Source organism: Pistacia vera, unplaced genomic scaffold (genome assembly GCF_008641045.1).
Source record: "Pistacia vera cultivar Batoury unplaced genomic scaffold, PisVer_v2 Contig34, whole genome shotgun sequence".
NCBI classification, from domain to species: Eukaryota; Viridiplantae; Streptophyta; class Magnoliopsida; order Sapindales; family Anacardiaceae; genus Pistacia; species Pistacia vera.
Window position 1 is genome coordinate 53,368 of NW_022196157.1, and position 24,570 is coordinate 77,937.

Consider the following 24,570-nt stretch of genomic DNA (forward strand, 5'->3'; position numbering starts at 1 on the left):
TTCGATAGAGACTCTTTGGTGTATTATTTAAAAGGTCTTGAGTTCGAATCCTTCCTTGGTTGTTAATAAGGGTAGTCATTGGAGCTCTTACTTAGCTGGTAGTTTCAGGATCCTGGGTAATTAGTTGAGGTGCGTCTAAACTAGTCCAGACACGCCGTGTTGAAAATCGGAGGAGTAAAAAAAACATAAAAGAAATAAAGAACAATACAATAACAATCTACAAAGGCACATAATATTTTACGTGGTTCGGTATAACTTATCTACATCCACAGATACATATTCCTATTCCTAATAGAATTCCTCTAATTTAAATTATTTTCCTATTTTAACTTAAATAAAGTCATAAACCAATTATTCTTTGCTAATACATCTCACAATAGAAAAGAAAAACAATTATTCTCAATTTCTTCATCAATTACTAAAAAATGTTCGAATAATACTACGCATACATCATTCCTATACGATATTTTTCATACAACATTATGTAGCAAGATGTGATTGGGTGAAAGTTTAATTTTAACTTTAAATTAGCCAATCATATATTGCCACATAATGTTGTATGAAAATGATGTATGCGTAGTATTACTCAAAAATGTTCACATTCCAACACCCGATCATCATAAAATAAAATCTTACTCTTACATCACATTAATAAATGGGTTTTAGTTCTAATAAGTTTGTATAAATATTTTTTTTTATTAAATAAAATAAAAAAGAAAAGCGACAAAAGTGCAACTACTTCCACTAGAAACCTTGTTAAAGACTGCCGGCGAACGCAAAATTTCTAAGTTGAGGAAAGAAGGGCATTTGATGAGTGTAGAAATAATTAACAAATTATACAACAAAGTCGTTATTTTAATAATGTATATTATCTAGTTATAGTTAGTTCTTTCTCTCATTGTCTTGCTCCCCACGAGGCTGGCGATTTTACCGAACCATTGCCCCACCATGGACCCAAATTAACTTGTTTTATTGTTAGTTTTGTTCATCGCTTCAAATTTAAGTCATCATCACTTATTACTTGCCAAGTTCAATTAATTGTATTTGTTGGTTGCTAGAATATATGCTGTCCCTCTTCTGCCTGCACTTCCTCTTCCATCATCACTTTTCCATATTCTTTTTTTCTTAAATTTCTACGATAGGATTAACTAAGATTCTGGGTTCGATATCACCGCCGTAAAATGCCCCGACGCATACCCGACACTGGGAAACAAATTTCTTGTATCGAAGCTGCCATTACTTGAAGCCAAAACCTGCACCGGCAACTTGTCAGTGTTCATTGTCGATGCCATGTGTCTTGACACATTATCATGTGTTACTTTAATATAATAAAAACTAAAAGTCGGTAATCTTTCTATACATTGTCGCCCATAGTTAGGCCGGACATATTTATTATATGAACTTCATGTTAATATGATAAAGTCATTATACATGTATAACTGTATTATTTCGTACATTTAACCGACAAATACATTTGTCAACAATTTATTAGATACACGTATAAATGTCGTCGTTATTTTTGTTTCATCTAAGACTTTTTTTTATAATAATTGCAATTGTCTTTGTTATTGTTAGCTAGATTTAGTAAACGAATAATGAGTTTTTAAAACAAAACGAGATGTTGAATATATATGTAAATGCAATTATGCATAAACTTTTTCCAGATAGATAAAAGAATCAACATTATGACAGAATCAAAACCTAATTATATAAAGATTAGTAAAACTTTTGGCTTATTATATGATTAAGTACTCATCCATCCATAGACTCTTCTACTCACCAACAATCCTACCTCTAAGTTGAAATTAATGGCTTCTGGTATTTAAAATGTTTTTAGTTTATACCAGTAAACTTTGAGTGGAGAAACAGAGCATTAGTTGTCAAGAATTCAATGGTTTTCTCCTGCTAAACTGCTAATAAACATGGCAAAACTGTGTTTCACCTTTGAACAATGTCCTCCATTTTAGCAAATTCAAGAAACCAAACATTTTGATTGCATCAGCGATGAGGCCACGACGCCTCACGCCTTCCAGAATTACGTGCTTCAACAGTTCTTGCAGTAGGGCAAGTCATGATCAATACCTACTTATATTTGAAAGATTTGAAATTTTTTTTCTGAGTAGTGCATAATTAGGGGTCAAATTTTACAGTAGTTTAACAGAAATTTTTGTCTGAATATAAATTATAATTGTGACATTAATTAATGTAAATTCAATGATTAGAAGGAGTAAATTTATGGTAATCTAATGACAGAAACAAGGGAATAAATTCTGGGAAATGATGATGACAGAAAGGAGGATTAAACTTGAAAAAAAAGGGAAAAATTTGAAGTGATGGACGAACCCAATTAAGGCAGGCACTGTGATTGCATCAGCTTGGAGACCAAGTAGGTTCTGGGATATGTATTTGGACAAGTTTTTTTCTGTGTATTAATGGACTAATGAGACGACAAAAACCAACAAAAATTGAATACATTATCCACCATGAGAGCTGACTATTTCTAGCTAGCTGCATGTGCACAAAACCAATTTATCAGATTACTCCATTAGGTGATTGCCAATTTAACAATGAGAAGGGATCCGAAGACAGAGTATCTGAGCTTTGAACTTCAATTTTCTGCTTCGAATTTCTCAAGAATTCCTTGTTGGTTGGTGGTGTTAGCCGCTTGAGGACTCTGATGTCATCTACAGTACGAGCACTTCTTATTTAAGACAATAATGGAGAGATTTTAAGGGGGCATGTAAAAACCGACATAACCACTCAAAATAGGGCACTGTTTTTAATTTCTTCATGTTAATTTTCGAGAAAAATAAGAAAAGCCACGTTATAAGCAAACTAAAAACTGCATATTCAAACACAACCCAATGAGGCATAAACTCATGGGCTGTTTACTAACGCATGGAACATTTTATGAATTGACTTGGCATCCTTTTAGCCAAACATGGTGTGTTTTTCCTCATTTCAATGATCATGAGGTATAATCAAAGTGTATCTCATATAATTTATTTTATTAAAATAAATAAAGGGTTTTTGATAAGATGGTAAAATATATATTTTGATTTACAATTATATTATGTGTTCAAACTTATGACATCAGAAGTGGGATTGGTTACATGTGCTTTTACTAAAGCACTTCTCATTCCCCCCCCCTTCTCTCTCTATATATATCCCATTTGCGTTTATGTTATTTCAACTAAAGCAGCTGTTTTTTACTCTTTTCTCTTTGCCTTTCAGCCTTTGTTTTCTCACTAACACAAAACTACTCTGTGTTCTGATCACCATCGACCGCATGGACTGTAAAGACAAACTTGCACTAGTTTCTCCGGTCTCATCCTCTCCATCTTCTCCAATTCTTCACAAAACCCTTTTCATCTTCTCCCAGCTTCCCTTCTTCTTCACATACTCCACCGTCTCCTCCACCCATCGTTCTCACCTTGTGCGCCTGCAAAATCCTCCGCCGCCGCTGCGTCGAGAAGTGTGTTTTAGACCCCATATTTTCCACCAACTGACCTTACAAGTTCACCATTGCTACAAGAGTCTTCGGAGCCAGCAACATCATCAAGTTCTTGCAGGTGTGTACAGCTTTTGATTCATTTTTTTTTTCCTTTTTTCACTATTTGAAATCAACAGTTTTCACTTTTGCGTTTTCTCCACTACCCACTTGAGAAAAAATAATTTTTTTTTTCCCCATCAATTAGTTGGTTTGTTAGACTTTAGACAATTATGATTTTTTCTATTCTTTTTGGCAAACTTGAGGACGTTAAAATGTCCTCCTCAAAAAGAAAAGAAAAATTCGCTGAGACCATTCTATCTGATCAAAAAGGCACTTTAAAGTTTTCAATTAACTTCTCTTTAAACCTCAATGACCCTTTTTTTTTATATATATTATATTTTCTCATCAAAGCCAAGTTGTTCAACTGGGTATTCTTCACTTTTCTTAACACCAACATGGCATTTTCTTTTTCTCACAGAGAACTGTAATATTACTACAAACAAAGACCAATAGGGTCTAAATTGTACCCCAAATAGTACAATTTTTGAAGTCAATATGTACTACCATCTATTGCAGATGGGTTCACTTAAAGAACTAATCTTATAGATTTCAAACTAATGAAAAATTGAAATTTGATCAGGACTTCCGGATGTCTCAAAGAGCTGATGCAGTAAGCAGCAGGTGTACGAGCAATGCGAGGATTCGCGACCCAGTTACGGTCGTGCAGGAGCGGTTTGTCAACTTCAAAAACAAATCGGCGAGCTGCAAGGGCAGCTTGCCAAGGCAGCGAGCAGCTCGTCACAATGAATGCCAGCAGCGCAATTTGATCGCGCTGATCTGCATGGAAATGGCGCAATCTCAAGAACCGATATTGCAGCAGCAGCAACAGCAACAACACAACAACAACAACAAACAACAACACAACAACAATCCTCGACACGAGAGCTTTCTCGACGACAACAGTTTTTGGCTCCGCCTGGGAACCTCTTTGGACATGATCGAATGAGAGATCCATTGTCAATGTGTTAAAGTTTAACTTATTCCAATAACTCAGAGTGTGGAATATTTACCTATATAAGCAAGAAATATACTTTTAGTTTTAAAAAAAAAAAAAAACTAAGTGTCAACAATAAGAGCGATTTGTTAGGTAGAATTTGAGTGATCATGCCTTTCCATTAGTCATGTCGACAAGGGAAAATTAAATCATGGGAAATCGTTAAAAGAATTCATTTCTTCCCATTGTTCTCTTGTAATTTTGCTTACAGACTAGCAAAACAGAAATGAAGAAAAAAACAAAGGGAGAGGAGAAACGAGGAAGACAGGATTCTGGTTGTCTTTATCCAGAGAAGTACTATGCAATTGAATCAAAGCTCTATTGGGTGACCTAATTTTATCTTCTAAACTGGTTTTTTTTCTAATTCCTTGTCAAACAATCTCCTGACTTTTACTTGCCCTATACTGTACTGTACATCATTTTCTTAAAAGGATGCATATTTATTTCCAACATAATTGCCCATTCATTAAGTAGCATGTATATCTCAGTATAAATCATTGAATCCAATTAACATTCTGAATTTATCATCTCACATTAGTGATTTTTAATACATTATATTCATATACATAAATATAGATCTAAAAAATAATGATGTAATAATATTATCACATACATTAGCATCTTGACTAGGTCAATAATACATCCTGTACCCTAAAGTCTCTCTTATATCTATTAAGAAAAAAATATTCACTTTTGGACATATAATAAAATTAAAGCACTACTTCAAATATGCAACATGCTAGTTTTGTGTGTATATTTTCTTATATTAACGTGATTTCATTATATAGAAAATTCCATATTTACGCTTTAATTATTTAATAGGATTTTTTTTATAATTACTAAAATGTAAAAATTATTTAAAAAATGTTTATTGACTTTTTCACTTCACAACATCTTATTATTATTTTTTTTTTTTAGCTTGGGCGTGTCGGACAAACTTATATGCAAATCAACTAATCGTGGAACCCTGAAATTTTCGACAGATAAGAGCTCCAGTGATTACCCAAGAGTCTTTATCGAATCACTGATCACCGAAAGGTTAGCTCTTTCATCACATCAATTTGCACGCTCAGAGTCATAGATCTTGATATTATTTGTTTGTTTATATGTTATTTTTTTAATAATAAATGAAATTATTAAGCATTGTCTGTCGGCATCCTCTATCACTAATTTTCCTATTTCAAGCTAAAAATCAAATAATTGTTTGACACACAAACATATGCAGTACATTTTGGGTTACACCATAAAAAAAAAAAAAAAAAAAAAAAAAAAAAAAAAAAAGATCCAGAATCAGAGAAAAGTAATACGAAGAAATTTCAAGTCAAAATGCTTAATGTGAACGTTCCATGGATGATGGACCCCAATTCAGTATGCTCCACATACATTATTTCCATCAAATTCTAAACTTATTCATACCTTCGTTTTGAAAGTGAAAGCACCGATATCGTCCGAAAAAGGGCATCATAGTTATACTATATATTTAAACTATGGTTCCAAATGGGAGATGACTGGTCCTTCAATAACTAATGCTTTATATTTACAAACTATTGTATGTCGCCCATAAATTATGTAGCCTAACAATATTGAACCATTCAAACGTTTAAAGATAGTTAATACCAACGCCAATTCATGCAAACAATATTCCAATCCCATGTGCCAATTAATATTCCTTGGTGCGAGTAAGAGTCTAGAAAGGAATAATGGATGCCGAGGTTTTCAGACGTTAGGATGTTGTTTTATATGATAATATTACACATACAAAGAGTTTATATAAAGTCTGTTTACAAAAGATATGACAATATTCTTTGTATGTTTATATCATTCACAATCATAATACGACCAATGTTAGGGTAATTTCATTTCTCCGACAAAGTGGGTTTGCTCCGACGCGCTTATACCAACACCATGGCCGTAAAGGGTACCTTCGATATGTGGTGATGGAAAATGATAGCATATTAACGTTTTGATTTATATTTCTTTTTGGGAAAATTAAGTTAATTAATTAATCCTAGTGTGAACATGAACCTGCAGTAATTATACTCGGTTTAAGCCATATCTTTCATTAGTGAATACGGCCAACGGGCTCCAAGCTCCTAGCTCTAGAATCAATTAACGTTACAATGTGACAACTTTAATTAGGGCACTATAATCCATATTCGTGCTTTTGAAATTGTGTGCTAGCTCAGCTGCGGTAGGAACCGCAATTGTAATTTGAATATTTGGAGTCTTCAGTCTTCTATATATATAAGCAGATGAACGTGCATTGCTAAAGCTTAATGAGCAAATAAAATCATATCTTTATCAGTTGAATAAGAAGAATCGACAAAGACGTAGTAGATCTCACATTTGACCAACTCCATTTATGAATAAACTTACCAATTCAATTTCGACCCCCTCAAATAGTATAATGAATATTCTTACGCTTCCTGATGACATATTTCCTTACGTAAACATTAAACCTATCTATGTGTAATATTCATTCAAGATGAACGTTGACATCACATGGCATCGCGTTGCTCTGGAATTACCGGTAGAACGAAGTTTCGTTGAGTCTATATATGATACTGAATGACGTAACTAATGCTACGTACTCATCACGTAATGACCCTTATACAGAACGTCAGTCTTTTCTTTTCTTTTGTTGTTATTTTCTCTTAATTGTGGGAGTTGATAGGTTTCAAGTCAATACTTATCTTTTTTGTGAGTATTTTTTTAGTTTCAGTGAGTAAACTTCTAATGAGAAACGGCCAACTCTTGAAGTCTTGAAGTTTGAATGATATCTTCTTATTGATAATGGAAACCGTTTTAACATGATTGACGCTTCTCGAGTATCCTATGGTCTGGTGTGTCTTCATCATCCCGAACAGATTTTTTCTAAAGTCAATTTTTTTTTTTTTTTTTTTTTTTTGTATTTCTTCTGGATTCATCATTACACATTTTCTTTTCTCTAATGCATCCCCTTTCGTACACAAACTTGAAAATCTTCTGGACACATTTCACAACTCTTTAAATTTATCCAATATGACCGAGTCTTGTTTAGGTCTTGGTTAGAATTAGGTCCGTGCTTATGAAATATAGCTTTTATGAAAAAATTGATTAACTGGGGTAGGGATATCAATTTCTTCATTGTACTTGCACCGTTCTTGACACCGGTCTCTCATGTTTCTGATAGACAATAACTCTTTATCAATGCCTTCTTGACAATGAAAGGAATTGGAAGTAATATACTATATGTATTTATTGTCAAACCCAATTGCTTTCATTTTCTACTCAGGCAATGGTGGAAGTTACTTTCAGCTATCACCGAAAAACCAACTTTTGAGTCTTGACACATCAAAAACGCTTTCAAATTAGCAATCAAAATCTCTATTTTTTGGGTCTTTAATATTGTAATATTTAAACAAAGTAAACAAAAACCATTAATTTAGATATCTTCTAAGGTAATAATTATTTGTATATCTCTATATATGTGACGGGGGAATGTGTTGACATTTAATTTAGATGTCATTAACTTTTTTTTTTTTTTTTTTTTTTTGGTAATTGAGGTGTTCAAGTCAGCTTGACGCACCTCAATTAACTTTAGGGTCCATTAAACACTTACAAGTTCAAAGGGCTAGGTAAGTCACAATATTATTGTGGCAGATGGTTCCAAGGTTTGAACTTAGGAACTCAAAGAAGGAACAAACCTCCTGACTGCCAGGCCAGCCCCTTAGGGTTAAACAGGGGCGGATCTAGCCCATTTTTGGGGTGGCCATGGCCCACTCTCAAATTTTTTTAAATATAATATTATAATTTTGGATTCTAGCCCACCTTAACAACAAAAATATTAATATGTAATTATTTTTATTTTGGCATCCTAAAAAAAATTTCTGGATCTGCCACTGGGTTAAACATTTTGTTGTTTTTGATAATCGGGGTATCCAGGTAGTTTGCGGAACACATCAACTAACCCGTGATGTATTGAATATTTTACAAGTCCAAAGGACTAAATAAGCCACAATATTATTGTAGTAGATGATCCTAGATTTAAAATCAGGAACTCAAAGGGACGTAGCAAATCCTCCCTTAAGCAACAGACCAATCCCGTAGGGTTAACTTATTAATTACTCCTTTAAAGAAGCATGTTCAACCGTATTGACAAACTTAATATTCTAGGTGTAGAGATTTATCATTTTAGTTTGTTCTTGGTGGCCAAGGAACAAAAACACCAAACATTTCTACATAAATTTTATGAAATAAATTGTTGTACAAAGGGATCGACTGTGACACACATGTGCTACAAGAGGAATTAAATCAGTCAATTTTTTAGACCTTGACTATTGCCCATTAACATTCTAATCAAAACGAAATTAGAAAAGTACTGAATCAATTTTATTTTGCATGTTACTACTTCCTCCTGGGAACTTTACATGCAGACAAGATGAACGTGAGACACCGAAAATTTTAGTACAATCAATTTGGCTACTGTTTGTATTATATGTAGCTTGAGCGTATTATTTTAAAGTTTACCTAACCTAATTTTAGTGTAGAAGAAGAAGAAGAAGAATACAGAGGAAACACACAGAGAGACAACCGATATTGATTTGTACTGAGGCCATAGTCCTTGGACTCTACTATAGAATAGAATAAAATAATAGTAATAGTAAACCAGTTTGCTCTACTCATTTGGAAAATTGAGGCTTCCAACCAACCTTTGTCATAGACTCACAGGAAATTTCTAGTCTTCTCCAGAGTGAAACATAGCTGTCTTCACAACTAGGTTTGTTAAGAGTACAATACCTTTTATGATTTTCTCTTTTTCTTTAGATTTACATGTACCACGATCCACGATTGAATTATTTCAATATGAAATTCTTGGTTTTTATTTCCACAAGCATTCGCTTATTCATTTACTTTTTACATTGTATGAATAACGAGAACGAGGAATATCATAAAAGACGCGTACTTAAAAAATCATGAATCAGATGTATTTGTTTTATTATTTCAGATATGATTTTTAAAAAAGTAAGAGTTGAGTAGTTATTACGAGGTGGGATTTAAAAATTATAAAAACATCTCTTAGGTTTGTTAATTTACTAAATACCCCTGTAATCAAACATTGAAAATTAACAAAAATATCTCTACCCACCCATTAAATACTGGTAGTCAACCACCACCGTCGGAGGATGGTCGAAGTCGCCGTATCGACGCAAGACCGGCAAATCCAACCAATAATGCTCCGATATGGCCTTTTCTAGCCAGAGCCGCCATAGATTTGGCCGAAAAATGTTAGATCCACCGCTAGATCTGGACTTTTCCGACTAAATCCATAGTGGATCTAGTTGGAAAAAGCTATATCGGCGTACTACCGACCAAATCCAATCGATAGTGCGCTATTATACCAAATTTTGGCCACCTTCTAATGGTGGTAGCTGGAATTTGACAAATGTAGGTGGGTGGGGTTGTTTTTTTGTCAATTTCTAAACTTTTTTTTAGGAGGGTGTTTAGTTAAATTAACTAACCTAAGGGGTTTAAAAATAATTGAACAAAATAGAATATGATTTTCAGGATAGGGAAACAAATGTGTATTTTGGGTAGGATAGAGATAAGATAATGCAAAAATATTGAAACAAACACACCCAATATAATTCTATCTCTGTTTGGTCCATTTGAAAAATATCATTTTAATTGACGAGTATCAATTATTTTACTTTGAGTAAGTCAATGAAACTTAGTTCACGTCATGTGAAAATAGATTTAGAATAATTACAAGAAGGTAAAAAATGGGCCTGCTTCGCTTGACTGGTTTCTTCTTTGTTTATTCACACTAATAAAACACAAGGAACCAGCTTCCGTATGTGGAATGGAACTCAATTCCATACCATTTCTCAAGTTCATATATCTCTTCTCACTTCATTTTCTGGATTAATTGCCTCCCCTTTTCACGTTTACTCTCTATAAATGAGTAGACCTATGTTAACGTAGAGAGAGTTTTATTAAGATAACCTGAAAGGGTTGGTCTGGCGGTCAAGAAAGTTTGCGCTATTTCTTAAGTTATTGGGTTCAAACCTTAGGACCACCTACCACAATATGTCAATAACATTCTGGATTNTTGAGCGTATTATTTTAAAGTTTACCTAACCTAATTTTAGTGTAGAAGAAGAAGAAGAAGAATACAGAGGAAACACACAGAGAGACAACCGATATTGATTTGTACTGAGGCCATAGTCCTTGGACTCTACTATAGAATAGAATAAAATAATTGTAATAGTAAACCAGTTTGCCTGGGAACCAAAAGTTACTCATTTGGAAAATTGAGGCTTCCAACCAACCTTCGTCATAGACTCACAGCAAATTTCTAGTCTTCTCTAGAGTGAAATATAGCTGTCTTCACAACCAGGTTTGTTAAGACTTAAAGAGTACAAAATCTTTTATGATTTTCTCTTTTTCTTTAGATTTACATGTACCACGATTCACCATTGAATTTCAATATGAAATTCTTGGTTTTTCTTTCCACAAGCATTCGCTTATTCATTTACTTTTTATGTTGTATGAATAACGAGGAATGTCAGAAAAGACGCGTACTAAAAAATCATGAATCAGATGTGTTTATTTTATTATTTTAGATATGATTTTTGAAAAAGTAAGAGTTGAGTGGTTATTACAAGGTAGGATTTAAAAATTATAAAAACATCTTCTAGGTTTGTTAATTTACTAAACACTCCTATAATAAAACATTGAAAATTAACAAAAACAACCCCATCCACCCATTAAATACCGGCAATCGACCACCACCGCTGGAGGGTGGTTGAAGTCACCGTATCGACGCACGACCAGTGGGATCTGGCCGGTCGTGCGTCGATATGACATTTTTCAAACAGATCCACTATGGATTTGGCCGGAAAATGCCAAATTTGGCCGCATTTAGTCGTCAACAATGAACAAGATATGGTTGTCGTTGATGGTCAACAACAACCATATCTTGGCCGTCGTTGACGACTACCTATGGTCGTAGATCTGGACTTTTTCGACTAGATCCACAGTGGATCTAGTTGAAAAATGCTATATCGACGCATTATCGACCAAATCCAATCGGTAGTGCGCCATTATACCAGATTTTGTCCACCTTTTGACCGTAGTAGCTGGAATTTGGCAAATGTGAGTGGGTGAGAGTGTTTTTTGTCAATTTCGGGGGGGAAGGATGTTTAGTTAAATTAACTAACCTAAGAGGTTAAAATTAATTGAATAAAATAGAATATGATTTTCATAATAGGAAAACAAATGTGTATTTTAAATAAGATAGTGCTAAAATATTGAAACACCTGAGATAATTCTATCTTTGTTTGTTCCATTGGAAAAATATCATTTTAATTGACGAGTGTCAGTTATTTTACTTTGAGTAAGTCAATTAAATTTAGTTCACGTCATGACTCGCTAACATCATTATTAATCAAATTTGAGTAAGAAAAGGATGTTCATGTGAACTAAACGAAGACTGACTTAGATTTAGAATAATTAAAAGAAAGTAAAAAAATGAGCCTGCTTCGCATGACGGGTTTCTTCTTTGTTTATTCACACTAATAAAACACAATGAACCAGCTTCCATATGTGGAATGGAACTCAATTCCATACCATTTCTCAAGTTCATATATCTCTTCTCACTTCATTTTCTGGATTAATTGCCTCTCCTTTTCAGTGTTTACTCTCTATAAATGAGTAGACCTATGTTAACGTAGAGAGAGTTTTATTAAGATAACCCGAAGGGGTTGATCCGACGGTCAAAGAAGTTTGCTTTATTCCTTAAGTTATTAGGTTTAAACCTTAGGATCACATACCACAATATGTCAATAACATTCTAGATTGTTTTGTCCATTGGGCTTGTAGAGTGTTCAATAAACCTTGAGAATTAATTGAAATGCGTACAAATCAACCCGAACACTCCAATTACAAAAAAAAAAAAAAAAAAAATATTGGGTGCGTTTAGTTTATTATTTTGGGTAGGATTTTGGAGATAGTATTAGATAATTGAATATGGGAGTATTACGAGGTAAAATTTAAAAATTTATAGAAAAACCCCCTAAGTTTGCTAATTTCATAAATACCCCCAACATGTAAATTGACAAAAATACTCCCACCACCTGCAGTGCCAGATTCTGGCCACCACCGTCGGAATCTGGCCGGAAAATCGTGTTATGACACAGACCGGTCGGATCTGTGTCGTAACGAGTCGTTATGGCCTTTTCCGGCCAGATCCACTACAGATCTGGTCGGAAAAGGCCAAATCTACGGCCTGCCGTGGCCGTCGACGGCCGAAAAAGGCCAAAACGACGACCATCTTTGGCCGTCGTTCACAGCCAGATCTGGCCTTTTCTGGCCAAATCTGTGGTGGATCTGGCCGAAAAAGGCCAGATCGGTGAACTTCCGGCCATTTATGGTCGGCAGGTTGGCCGTTGTATAGATTTCAGCTACCACCGACGGTGGTTGCCGGAACTGGCGAATATGGGTTGCGGGGGTGTTTTTGATAATTTTTAAACTTTTTTTAGGGTGTATTTGATGAAATTAATAACCTTATGGGGTTTAAAAGTAATTAAAAAAATAGGGTAATATTCTTGGAATAATGTGCCAAACATTATTTAGAGAATAGGATCCAGAATCTGGATAAAAATAATAAGCCAACCCATAATTAAGATATTTTTTTTTTGTTGAGTTTGGCTGTTCACCGTTGGATTTGGTCAATGGTCAACAGTCAACACTAATACTAATTCAATGGTGCTTATTATTAATCTACACATACAAAACGAATAATAATAATAATAATTATTATTATTATAATAACAACTTGATTTACCCAATTCAAACTTTAAATACGTCCAAAAAGTTACTAATTTAATCTTTTTTTTTTTTAATCAAATATAAATCATTTTGCTGAAAAAACCATTTGCTTTTTTTTTTATATGAAAAATAAACAAAGAATCTTTATTTAAACATTTTTAAAGTTCAATTTATAAATTCATTAATAAAAAATTAATTAGTCATACTTCTTTGTTTGAATCTATAAATATTCAATGAATACTAGTCAGTCATAAAATTATGTACCTAATCGAGACTAATTAAGGTCAACAAAGTCTACTGCTGAGCTGACATTATTGTAATTTTCTCTTTTTTTTTTTTTTTCTTTTTTAATGTGCATTTTTCGGCTGCTAAATCTGTGACACTCAGAGAAAATCTTCCGAGCAGTCAACTAAGCCCAGTTAAACTGCCACCTCAACAGTTTTTTTTTGTATGAACAAGACTACTATATTATATTTTAATGTATTTTTGTACGCTGTAGGAGCGTTTGTTTGAAATTAATTCAAAAGATTTGAATCAAATAAAATACACCAAATACTGTATATTTAATAAATACTTATTTAATTGTGCCAATCATAGTAATTATCTAGAAGGGTGGACTGTGTACATTTTTAATTAGTATTAAATTATAGTTCAAAGATAGTGTTCAACAAGTATTAAAATTATGAACAAGACATCTTTACTTTCATGTTTGACAAAGTTATAGATACATATATATAAAGCTAATTTTATAAATAATTTTTTAAAGTTTACTGTTAATCTCGTAATCAATTTATAATTCTTTTTTGAGATTTGAGGCTAAGTTGAGGCATCCCCGAGCATGGTTTGATGTCCCAAACGTCTTTACAAACGGTTCGGTTGGATTGGGGGGGAGGAGGGAGAGGATCGTTGTGCTTGTGCATGATGTGACGCCTTCGCTGTCCGTTGCATGTTGAAGGCTTGTGGATAGAGCCCTCAAGAGTCATGGTAACTAAGAGCCCAACTGTAACGATCTTGGACCAAAAGAATATAGAAGCAAACCCAAATAGCCCAAATGGAATTATGGGCCTGACTAGATTAACAAAAAGAGACGCCCATTTGAGCCCAAGAATTCTGTGACTCAGCCCAACTCTAATGTTATTGGCCCAAAATTAAATATGCGGGCTAACCGAAAAAGCCCAAACTGAGTATTGGGTCTGGTGAAACAGATAGTTTGGGCCAGTTAGCCCAAGAATCCAGGTAGCCAGCCAAAAACTAAAGTAGACGGCTACCCTCCTTCCGTCACTTCTTCTTTAACAGCCTCAAAATCTAGTTTGGCAGCCGAGAAAGTGAGCCAGAAAATCTGAGAGAAAATGAGCGGCGCAGGAAAGAAAATTGTCGATGTCGCATTTAAAGCAGGGAGAACTATAGATTGGGATGGGATGGCGAAGATGCTGGTCACCGATGAGGCTCGCAAAGAGTTCGCCACGCTTCGTCGCGCTTTCGATGAAGTTAACTCCGCTCTCCAGACCAAGTTCAGCCAGGTCCCCCCTCTCTTGATCTGTTTTTTTTTTATGTCGTTTTTATGATAGATCTTTGTCGTTTTGTTGCTAGGGTTTCTAAGTTGTGATGTTCTTATTATGCTATTGAAACGATAAGAGCTTGATTTATTTTTTGTTTGCTGTGATAAATTAAGTCAAATTATTAGACTTTGTTTTGTTTGTTTTGCTTTTTTTTTTTTTTTTCCACTTAAATTTTGCTATTTATACATGGGCAATGTAGCCGAAATCTGGAATATAAGAAATAGAAATTCGAGTTTTGGGGATACTTTTTGTTGTCCATAAAGTAATACTTGGGTTTATGCAAATATTTACATGATCTGGCACCCATATGTTAAATGATCGAAATGTAATTTTACTGCTAGTTGGTTAAGTGGTTTGATGCATAATTAATAAAAATCTGATACACTTTTCAAGTATAGATTTCATTATACTGTAGATAATTGGGTGCTATTTGTTGGATTGTATTAATGGGGATAGAGGTTTAAGTGCACTTGTCGTTTGAAGATGAGGGGGCCATAATGATCCTTGAAATTATTCTATGAGCTGCAAAGGTTATTAATGCATGAAGTCTTAAATGGGCACCATGTTTGTGATCTTGACACCCAAAGTATGATCTTTTGTTTTCCAATTGATTTATGTTATGGAAGTTGCTCTAGTCTTTGTGGTTGAATTGCTCTTTGACTTCATTTTCGTTTGAACTCCTTTTGGTTTCGGGTGTGATTAGGTATTTACTTTATGCAGGAACCTGAACCTATTGATTGGGAATATTATAGAAAGGGAATTGGGTCTCGCTTGGTGGACGTGTACAAAGAGGCTTATGAAAGTAAGATGTCTATTATATATGATGTGTGGAATTGCCTTACATTGGTCGCAGTTCTGTAGAGTCTCTTTCTTTCATTCATTTGAATTCCATTTATTGGAACTTTGTCTTCAAATTTAACAATAGACTTGTAGATGCTATACCAAACTGAGATTTGCAACACAATAATGTGCTTTTTACTGTGTAGGGCACCATTTTATATGTCATTTTTTCTTTCCTAGCATTTTATATCTATCATTAATCAAGTTATTCACATTGATGCGCAATTTTGGGTTGTTTGATACAACTACAACTTAAAATCCAGTTTAATTCTTAGTTTTGTCTACAAATATCAAGGTGTTTGAAACTGCTCTCCTTGCCAACTGGATCTTTCTTACCAATTTTTTTGTATTGAAACCATTTTGGTTTCCGACTTTTTTTCTTTCTTCTTCCTTTGTTCTTGTTTACACATTTACCTGTTTCCTTGGCAGGCATTGAGATCCCTAAGTATGTGGATACAGTCACCCCTCAGTACAAACCTAAATTTGATTCACTGGTGAGAATTGAAATGATAATTTTATTTTTTATGGCTTTTTTTACTCTCTCTTCTAATTGTTGCGTCTGATGTGCCATTTGCTCGTATGGCATTTAGATTGTGGAATTAAAAGAAGCAGAGGAGAAGTCCCTGAAAGAGTCTCAACGGTTAGACAATGAAATAGTGGAGGTTAAAGAATTGAAGGTAAATGGAAATGGATGCACATTTCAATTTTCATTCATGTCTCGTGTATGATTTCTCATGGGTTGTCAATTGTCTGAACAGGAAAAGATCAGCACCATGACAGCAGATGAGTACTTTGCAAAGCATCCTGAGCTGAAGAAGAAGTTCGATGATGAGATCAGGAATGACTATTGGGGCTACTGATCACATTTGCTTTAAGCTTAATCACAGCTTAGCCAAGATGTCTGAACATTCCGTGTTTTCGCTGTTTGTTTCGTGATAATAATTACCGAATTGTTTTTTTATGTAAAAGTCGGTTGCTCTGGATTTGAGGAAATTGAGCTTTGATTACACTCTTGATAAGAATTGGATTTTTCCATGGGGAGCAATGCATACCTTTCAGTTATGGCATAGCACCTATTTTCTTCTTCTATTTAATTGAAAGATTGTTGCAATTGGAACAAAAAGAAAGTAGTAATAAAGGGTTATTAATTGGGATCCTGGTACAGAAATCACGCAAGTACGCGCGAGTGTAGCCACGCGCTTTAGCGTTTTTCTCTCAAATTTCTCCCACTCCTGGAACTTCGTTGGCTTCCTCCGGGCACGTTCGGCATTGGAAATCAGCGATCCACCCACCACTGGAAAGATCTTGAGATGCTCTGCCTCATCGTTCCATCACCGCCTCGGTTTACTGCTCCGTTCGTTGGGATTTCGTCGTGAAACTTCACGGAAATTGTAGAACTGGTTTGGATTTTCCGGTGGGTTTTCTGGTTGGGAATTGCAATGGATGGTGACGACTGACTCCTCTGGGCTTGCTCTTCAATCTCTTCAGTTGTTTGCATGTTGTTGATTCCTGGTTTTCGGCAGAACCCTCTGTTTTTTTTCGGGAACTTGGTGTTTTGGTTGGGTTTTTTGCCCACTCCGTGGACCTTTTTTTTTGGTGTTTTTTTTGCCATTTTTTGTGGTTTGTTGTTGTTTTTTTGTTGCTGCAGATTTCTGGAGATAGTGGTTTTAATTTGGTCAGCTTTGGTCTGGTTTTAATTTGGTCGAGTTTTGAGGAAGCTTTTATCGTGCACTCCAATTGCTCGATAAAAGTTCCCTGTCTCGCAGGCTCTGCGCGCAAGCCTGCTGCTTGCGCGAGCCCAGCACTAGGGCTGGAAAAAAAAAATCGTAAATCGAACCAGACCGAAAAACCTGTTTTTCAAATTAACCGGTTCGGCTTTTAAAAATAATTAAACCAAATTTTTGGTTCGGTTAACTGTTTAAGGATAATATTAAACCGGTTAGCCAAAACCGGTTTTGAAAAAAATAAAAAATAAAATATCCCTTATTCAACACCCCCCCCCCCCCCCCCCCCCCCCCCCCCCCACCCCCTTGTTTTCTTGGTATTGACTACGTAGACCTGCAATTTGCTACTCTGCTTCTATACGCATTTTCTTGGGTTTGGTTCTCCACGCAAATACTTTTTTTCTTTCACTATTTTTTCTTTCTTCTTCTTCTTTATCCTTTCACTGCTTTCTCTTTCTTTTTTTAGTTTTTCTTCACATTTTTGTCTTCTTCTCTTCCTCTCCTTTACCAACTTTTTTATCTTTCACTATTTTCTCTTTCTTCGTCTTTTTTCTCCTTTCACTGGTTTCTCTTTCTTTTTTCAGTTTTTCTTCACATTTTCGTCGTCTTCTCTTTCTCTCCTTCACCAATTTCTCTTTCTTTTTCGTCTTCTTCTCTTCGTCTCCTTCTCCACTTTTTCTTTTCTTTTTCGTCTTCTCCATTTCTTCTCTTTCACTGCTTTTTTGTTTAGATTTGGATAAGAAGCGAGAAGAGAACACCACTTCAGCCTTCTTCTTCTTCATCATTTGATAAAGCATAATCTTAATTCAAGTAAAAAAAAAAAAAAAAATGGGCCATGTGACCGAATTGGGCCGAAAAAAGCAGCCCAATTATTCATAATTGGGCTAAAAAATGCAGCCCAATATTTAACCGGTTTAAAACCCGTTAACCGAACTGAATTTTTAGTTTGGTTCATAACCGGTTTTTAACCGAAATTGGACCGGTTTCGGTTCAATTATTTTTTTGAACCGAAAACTGGTTCGGTTCAAGTTTTCAGTTAATCGGTTTTTTCCACCCCTACCCAGCGCCTTCTGTTGCCTCGCCACTTGTTGGCCCTCCCGACCACCATTCCCTTTCCAACACCAAAACCCTTTCAACCCTGGAATTTTTTCACAAATCCCTACTGTTCTGAACCTTTCAACTCACTTAAATCACACATTTTTTTCCTGTCACCAAGTGTTCGACAAAATGCCCGAACCAAATCCCTCACTCCCAAATAACACCATACCACATCCAACCCAAGCCAACACTTTAAATACTACCTCCACCACCTCCCAGCAGCCGCAAAATACCGGAAATTTGGGGAAATCCTTATGGATTGGAGATTTGGAGCCATGGATGGATGACAAGTATTTGCTATCCGCTTTCTTAAATGTGGCGACTCAAGGAGCCAAGGTTTTTCATCACAAAAACTCTTCCTTTGGTTTTCTTGAGTTTGAATCTAATGATAATGTAGGTTCATCATTACTATCTTTTAATGGCTTAAAAATGCCGAAGTCTAAGAAGCTTTTCAAGCTCAATTGGGTGTCTTTAGAGCCCCAGGAAAAAAGTTCAGTTTCTTAGCCAGTTTTAGAAAAGAAAAGTGCGGGTAAGAGCACATCAGAAGTGTCCTCCTCTTGGGCGGATAAGGTTAGAGTGACAGAGGTCTGGTCCCATTTCACCCTTGAAGTCGTGGACCCTGATATTAAGGATGACATCTTACATATCTCGGATGATGTTATTGATGACAATGATGTTGAGTGGCTTCGCTGTATTGTGAGTTATTTCTTGGGGGATTCTATGCCATTTCATGTTGCCCGCTCAATTGCTTTCCGTGCATGGGAAGCTGCGGGTTTGGAGGATTTTATGTCCACTGGTACTGGTTTCCTTATCTTCATATTTAGGGACGAAGATGCGGTGCATTCAATCCTAGAGAGAGGGTCGTGGATGTTTGGAGGCAAGTCGATTGTTCTGCAACAATGGCATGCACAGTTTTCCTTTGATAAAAGCCGCATCTCCAAGGTTTCGGTATGGGCTCATTTGCATGGGTTGCCTTATCCTTTATGGTCTCACAAAGGACTTTGCATGATTTCTTCTATGTTGGGTCTGCCGTTGTCGAGTGATAAGACTACTTCTGAACGGACCCGTTTAGATTATGCACGGGTATGTGTTGAGATAGATGCAACCAAGCCTCTCAAGCGCCAATTTGAATTTCAATGCCGGTTATCTACTGAACTCATTCAGATTACAGTGGAATATGAGTGGACCCCTAAGAGATGCCCCAAATGCTGTGTTTTTTGCCATGTTTGTCACCAACCAGAGGTACCTACTACACCTATGGCTCAAGATAAGAGTAAGACAATTATTAGCTTCCAAAAGGCATCAAGGAGTGGTATTGTAGTGCAATCTGAGGACCACAAGCCTTTGAGACAGTCAACTACTACTGATCCCATTAGGGAGGGGGAGCGGTAGAGGGATGTTTCAGCACCAGTTGGGATTTCAGTTCCAGATGGGGCTACTACCATGCATTATAGTGTAGCTACAGTTGGGGATATTTCTTTGGATTTGATGCCATATCAGCAAACTGTTTTTGCCAGTAGAGGTGAATTCTCCAACTTTGATTCTGGTCGAATCTTGATACGCCTTTTCCTATCGAAGTTGAGCAGGACCGCATTATGGGCTTCACAAACTACATGGGAAACACTCAGGCTTCCCTTATGAGTTCTAGGAGCAGGCAATCTACTTCCTCCAATAGGTTTGTCTCACTTGTTCTACATAGTGATGATCTCCAGACGCCATATGTCACCTTATCTAGATTAGTTTCCTTACCAGCCTTGAAAAAGGGGAAGGGCTGGGGAAAACGGGGGCCTAGGCCCAAGTGATTGTATAGCTTGTTTCTATCCCAGTTCCAATGATAGGGAGTTGGAATATTAGAGGCCTTAACGGCTTCTTGACACAATGCGCAGTGATGAATTGGATTTCTGATTCGCCTTTGGGTTTGATTGAATTGTTGGAAACTAAGGTTCAACAGTCTCATCTACAGTCGGTAGTCTCGACAGCTTGTCCTTCGTGGAAGTTTTTATCAAATGTGACGGACTCTATTGCCTGCCAAATTCTGGTATGTTGGGATCATTCTCTTTACTTTGTAGATAGCCTTTATTCCTCTCTTCAGGAGGTCACTTGCAGGGTTACTCATGTTTCAGAGGGGTTCTCCTTTGAGATTACCTTTGTGTATGGTTCTAATGACCTTGAGAATCGCCATAACCTATGGCATTTCCTTAGGGATCAGGCGGCGAAGTTTGATTCGGAGGGGTTACCATGGCTTGTGTTGGGTGATTTTAATGCCATTTTGGGAGCCTCTGATAGAGTGGGTGGTGATCCTGCGTGGTATGGTTATATTGATGATTTTGGCCACTGTATTCATGATACTGAGTTGATTGGAGTTCCTTTTACTGGGCTTTGGTATACTTGGCATAACAGTCAGCAAGACGATGGGATTATTCTACGAAAGCTCGATTGGGTCTTTGCATCGCTTTCTTGATTCATTGATCGGTCGACCACAGTTTCAGAGTTTCGACATCGGGATGTCTCAGATCATAGCTCTATGGTTGTCCGATTTGGCTCTCGTCGTGGCAAGGTACCATCCCCTTTTAAATTTTTGAATTTTTGGGCTGATCGTGTAGATTTTGTGGATATTGTTCAGACAGTTTGGGACGAGCCTATTGTAGGCAATCCTATGTTCTGTCTTACGCAAAAATTGGGGCTATTGAAAAGGAAGCTCAAATCTCTAAATGTTAGGGATTCCAACCATATCTTCAGCAGGGTGATTGAGGCTCGTGCTTAGTGGGCGACAACCCAAGCAAATTTGGATCAGGACCCCTTTTCTATTGAGTGTATCTCTCAGGAGAGGAACCTTGCCAATCGGTATTTTAGTCTTTGTCGAGATGAGGAGGTTTTTTTTAAGCAGCGATCTCGTGTTCAATGTCTGAATTTAGGGGATCAGAATACTAAGTTCTTTCGTTGATCCACAGACAGGTTTGGAACCCCATCCACAGTTTGACTGATGGGAATGATACTCATATTACTGACAGTCACAGTTTAGGGTGCTTGGCAGTGGGTTTTTTTCAGGATCTTCTTGTTGCCCCTACTCAACCTTGGATCGCGGAGGCTTCCAGGTATTTTTATGGGCACATTCCTTCTGATATGATTTTTCCCTTGACTGCTCCTATCATTGATGATGAGATTAGGACTGCTTTATTCTCTATCCCGGATGATAAAGCCCCTGGTCCGGATGGATACACTTCTTTGTTTTTTAAACGCTCATGGGAGATTATTAGTATAGATCTCAGAGACGCGGTGAGATATTTCTTTATTACTAATGAAATGCCAAGATGTGTTAATGCTACCATGATTGCTTTGGTCCCTAAGGTGGAAAACCTGAGTCATATGACTGACTTTAGACCGATATCTTGTTGTAATGTACTATACAAATGCATTACTAAGGTGATAGTGAATCAGTTTAAAGTAATGCTTCCGGATGTTATTGGGAGTTCTCAGTCGGCTTTTGCCCCAGGTCGAAGGATTTCTTTTAGGTCCTCCCGGGGTGTTCGGCAGGAGGACCCTCTTTCTCCTTACTTATTCATGTTGGCTATGGAGGGGTTAGCTAGTATCCTTCGGGAAACCTCTCAAAGCCTTGGGTTTCATTATCATTGGAGGTGTAGGCAGGCAGTTATTACTCATTTGTGTTTTGCGGATGATCTGATGGTGTTTTGTCGGGCAGATGCTTCCTCTGTTAGCCTGATAAAATCGGCCTTAGATTCTTTTGCCAAGGTTTCTGGGTTGGTGACTAACGCAGATAAGAGCCAGTTGTTTCTTTCTGAAGTTACAGATGAGGAGCAAGTTCGTTTGCAGTCTATTTTGGGTTTCCAGTTGGGGGTGCTACCGGTCAGATATCTAAGGGTTCCTCTGATCTCTACCCAACTTCGGCATTCTGATTGTAGGCCTCTGTTAGAGCGAATTCTGTCTCAGATCAGGCTATAGACATCGACATTTTTGACCTATGCAAGCCGACTTCAGCTGATCAAGTCGGTGCTTTTCTCCATACAAGTCTATTGGTCATCCATGTTTCTTTTGTCGACAGTTACAGCTAGACGGATTGAGAGTATTTTGGCCTCATTTCTCTGGAAGGATACTTCTCTGTCCCCTTCGAGTGCCAAGGTTGCATGGTCTTCTATTTTCTATCCATTGAGAGATGGTGGTCTGGGGATAAGAGGATCCAAGATTGGAATAGAGCAGTTATTCTTAAGCACGTTTGGAGACTGCTTGATGATAGGTCTTCTATATGGTCATCTTGGGCCCATTTAGTTCTCCTCCGTGGCCGGTCTTTTTGGCATATTCGAGTTACATCTGGGGCTTCATGGGCTTAGAGGAAGATCTTACTCAGCAGGGATTGGTGTCGGGGTCTTATTATGACTTGTATCAGTGATGGTAGGGACACCTTATTATGGCGAGATCACTGGCTACCGTAGGGACCTTTGTGTGACTTGCTCCCTCTTAGGATTTTGACTTCTACTGGTTTGCCATGGGATGCTTGGGTTTCAGATATTATTCGAGATGGTTCGTGCGATTTTCCTTTGAGTAGTGCAGATCTTCAGTATATCTGGGACTATATTACAGTGCAGCCTTCAATGGGTTGTCCTGATCATCTTGTGTGGAAGGGTCACTCGTCTGGACGATTTTCTATTGATTCATCCTGGAATGTGTTACGAGACAAACAGGTTATGAACTCGATTCATCATCTCTTGTGGTTTCCAGGGCATATTCCACACTACTCTTTCATTATGTGGCTTGCTTCAGTGGGTCAGCTTCGCACCATGGATCGACTCAGCTCTCATGGTGTCATTATATCCTCCCTGTGTGTTTTGTGCAGGTCGGCTACAGAGACCCATGACCATTTGTTTTTCAGCTGTGACTTCTCTAGTTATGTCTAGCGGGAGGTTACTACCAGGACACTCTCTACATGGCCTACTCTCTCTTGGCTCCCTTTGCTCTAGTGGGCTAGCTTGCATCTTAGACGTAAATGGGACTTCAGGCACCTTCTTTCCCAGTTAGTCCTTTCAGCTACGGTTTATTTTCTATGGCTTGAACGAAATAACTATGTGTTTCGTCAACATTGTAGCTCTCGCAGAGATACGGTCTTAGCTATTTGTGATTTAGTCCAGGCCAAGATATTGGGTTTAGCACCCAAGTATGAAATCTCGGCCTAGCTCCGTGTGATTTGGCATCTTCCTGATTAGCTTTATGGGGAGCCTGCGTGCTCTTTATGACGGTTTGTGACTTTGTGGTTTATGGCATCTTCCTGATTTGTTTGGTGTGGAGCCTGCATGCTCTTTTATGCCAATTTATGGCTTTGTGGTTTTCTTCCATGTGTTTTCCTGACTGAATTTTATCAATCTTTCTCTTGGGGTATGCCCCACGTTTTTGTTCATTTTTTGCCTCTTTTATAAAATTCTTACCATTCCAAAAAAAAATGGTTATTAATTGGAGCCCTAATTTTTGTGGAAAGCTCAGTATTTTTATCTATAGTGGTCTTTTCTCTTTTTCAACCCCTTATATCCAATGAAACTAAAAGTGTTCCTTAGTGTCCTCCTAACCAAACATTTGTTTTTTAATAATGTTACATCTATAACTTTTTCTCACTACTTTGACATGACAGCTCGTAATTGATAAACTGTAATTTATTAGGTGAGACCTAGATGAGACTCATTACGAGTTAATCAATTGCGAACTATCACGTTAGGGTTATAAGAGAAAGTTTGCGAGAAAAGGTCATGAGTGTAGCTTTTTTTTTTTAATATTTTTTTTGTAAAATTGAATGGGCATATAATGAGTAATATATAATTGATAATACTACACTCATAAACTCTTTTCATTAACTTTTTTCACAAACATAATGTGACAGTTCACAATTGACAGCTTGCAATAAGTTCTGTGTGTCCAACAATGGGTTTCACCCGGACAATTACGAATTCTCACGAGCGAAAATGAGTGAGAATGTTTATCAACCTATTT

At 36.7% G+C, this 24,570-nt stretch overlaps 1 protein-coding gene and 1 pseudogene across 1 annotated transcript; both read left to right on the forward strand.

The window, feature by feature from the left end:
- Nucleotides 1–3,289: 3,289 nt before the first annotated feature.
- On the forward strand, nt 3,290–4,499 carry LOC116138248 (annotated as a pseudogene).
- Nucleotides 4,500–14,640: 10,141 nt separating this feature from the next.
- LOC116138236 (ATP synthase subunit d, mitochondrial) lies at nt 14,641–16,851 on the forward strand. Its single transcript, XM_031423955.1, has 5 exons — nt 14,641–14,878; nt 15,638–15,719; nt 16,187–16,251; nt 16,348–16,434; nt 16,516–16,851. Exons 1-5 carry the CDS (start codon nt 14,708–14,710, stop codon nt 16,615–16,617), a joined length of 507 nt encoding a protein of 168 aa, XP_031279815.1. The 5' UTR covers nt 14,641–14,707; the 3' UTR covers nt 16,618–16,851.
- Nucleotides 16,852–24,570: the final 7,719 nt, after the last annotated feature.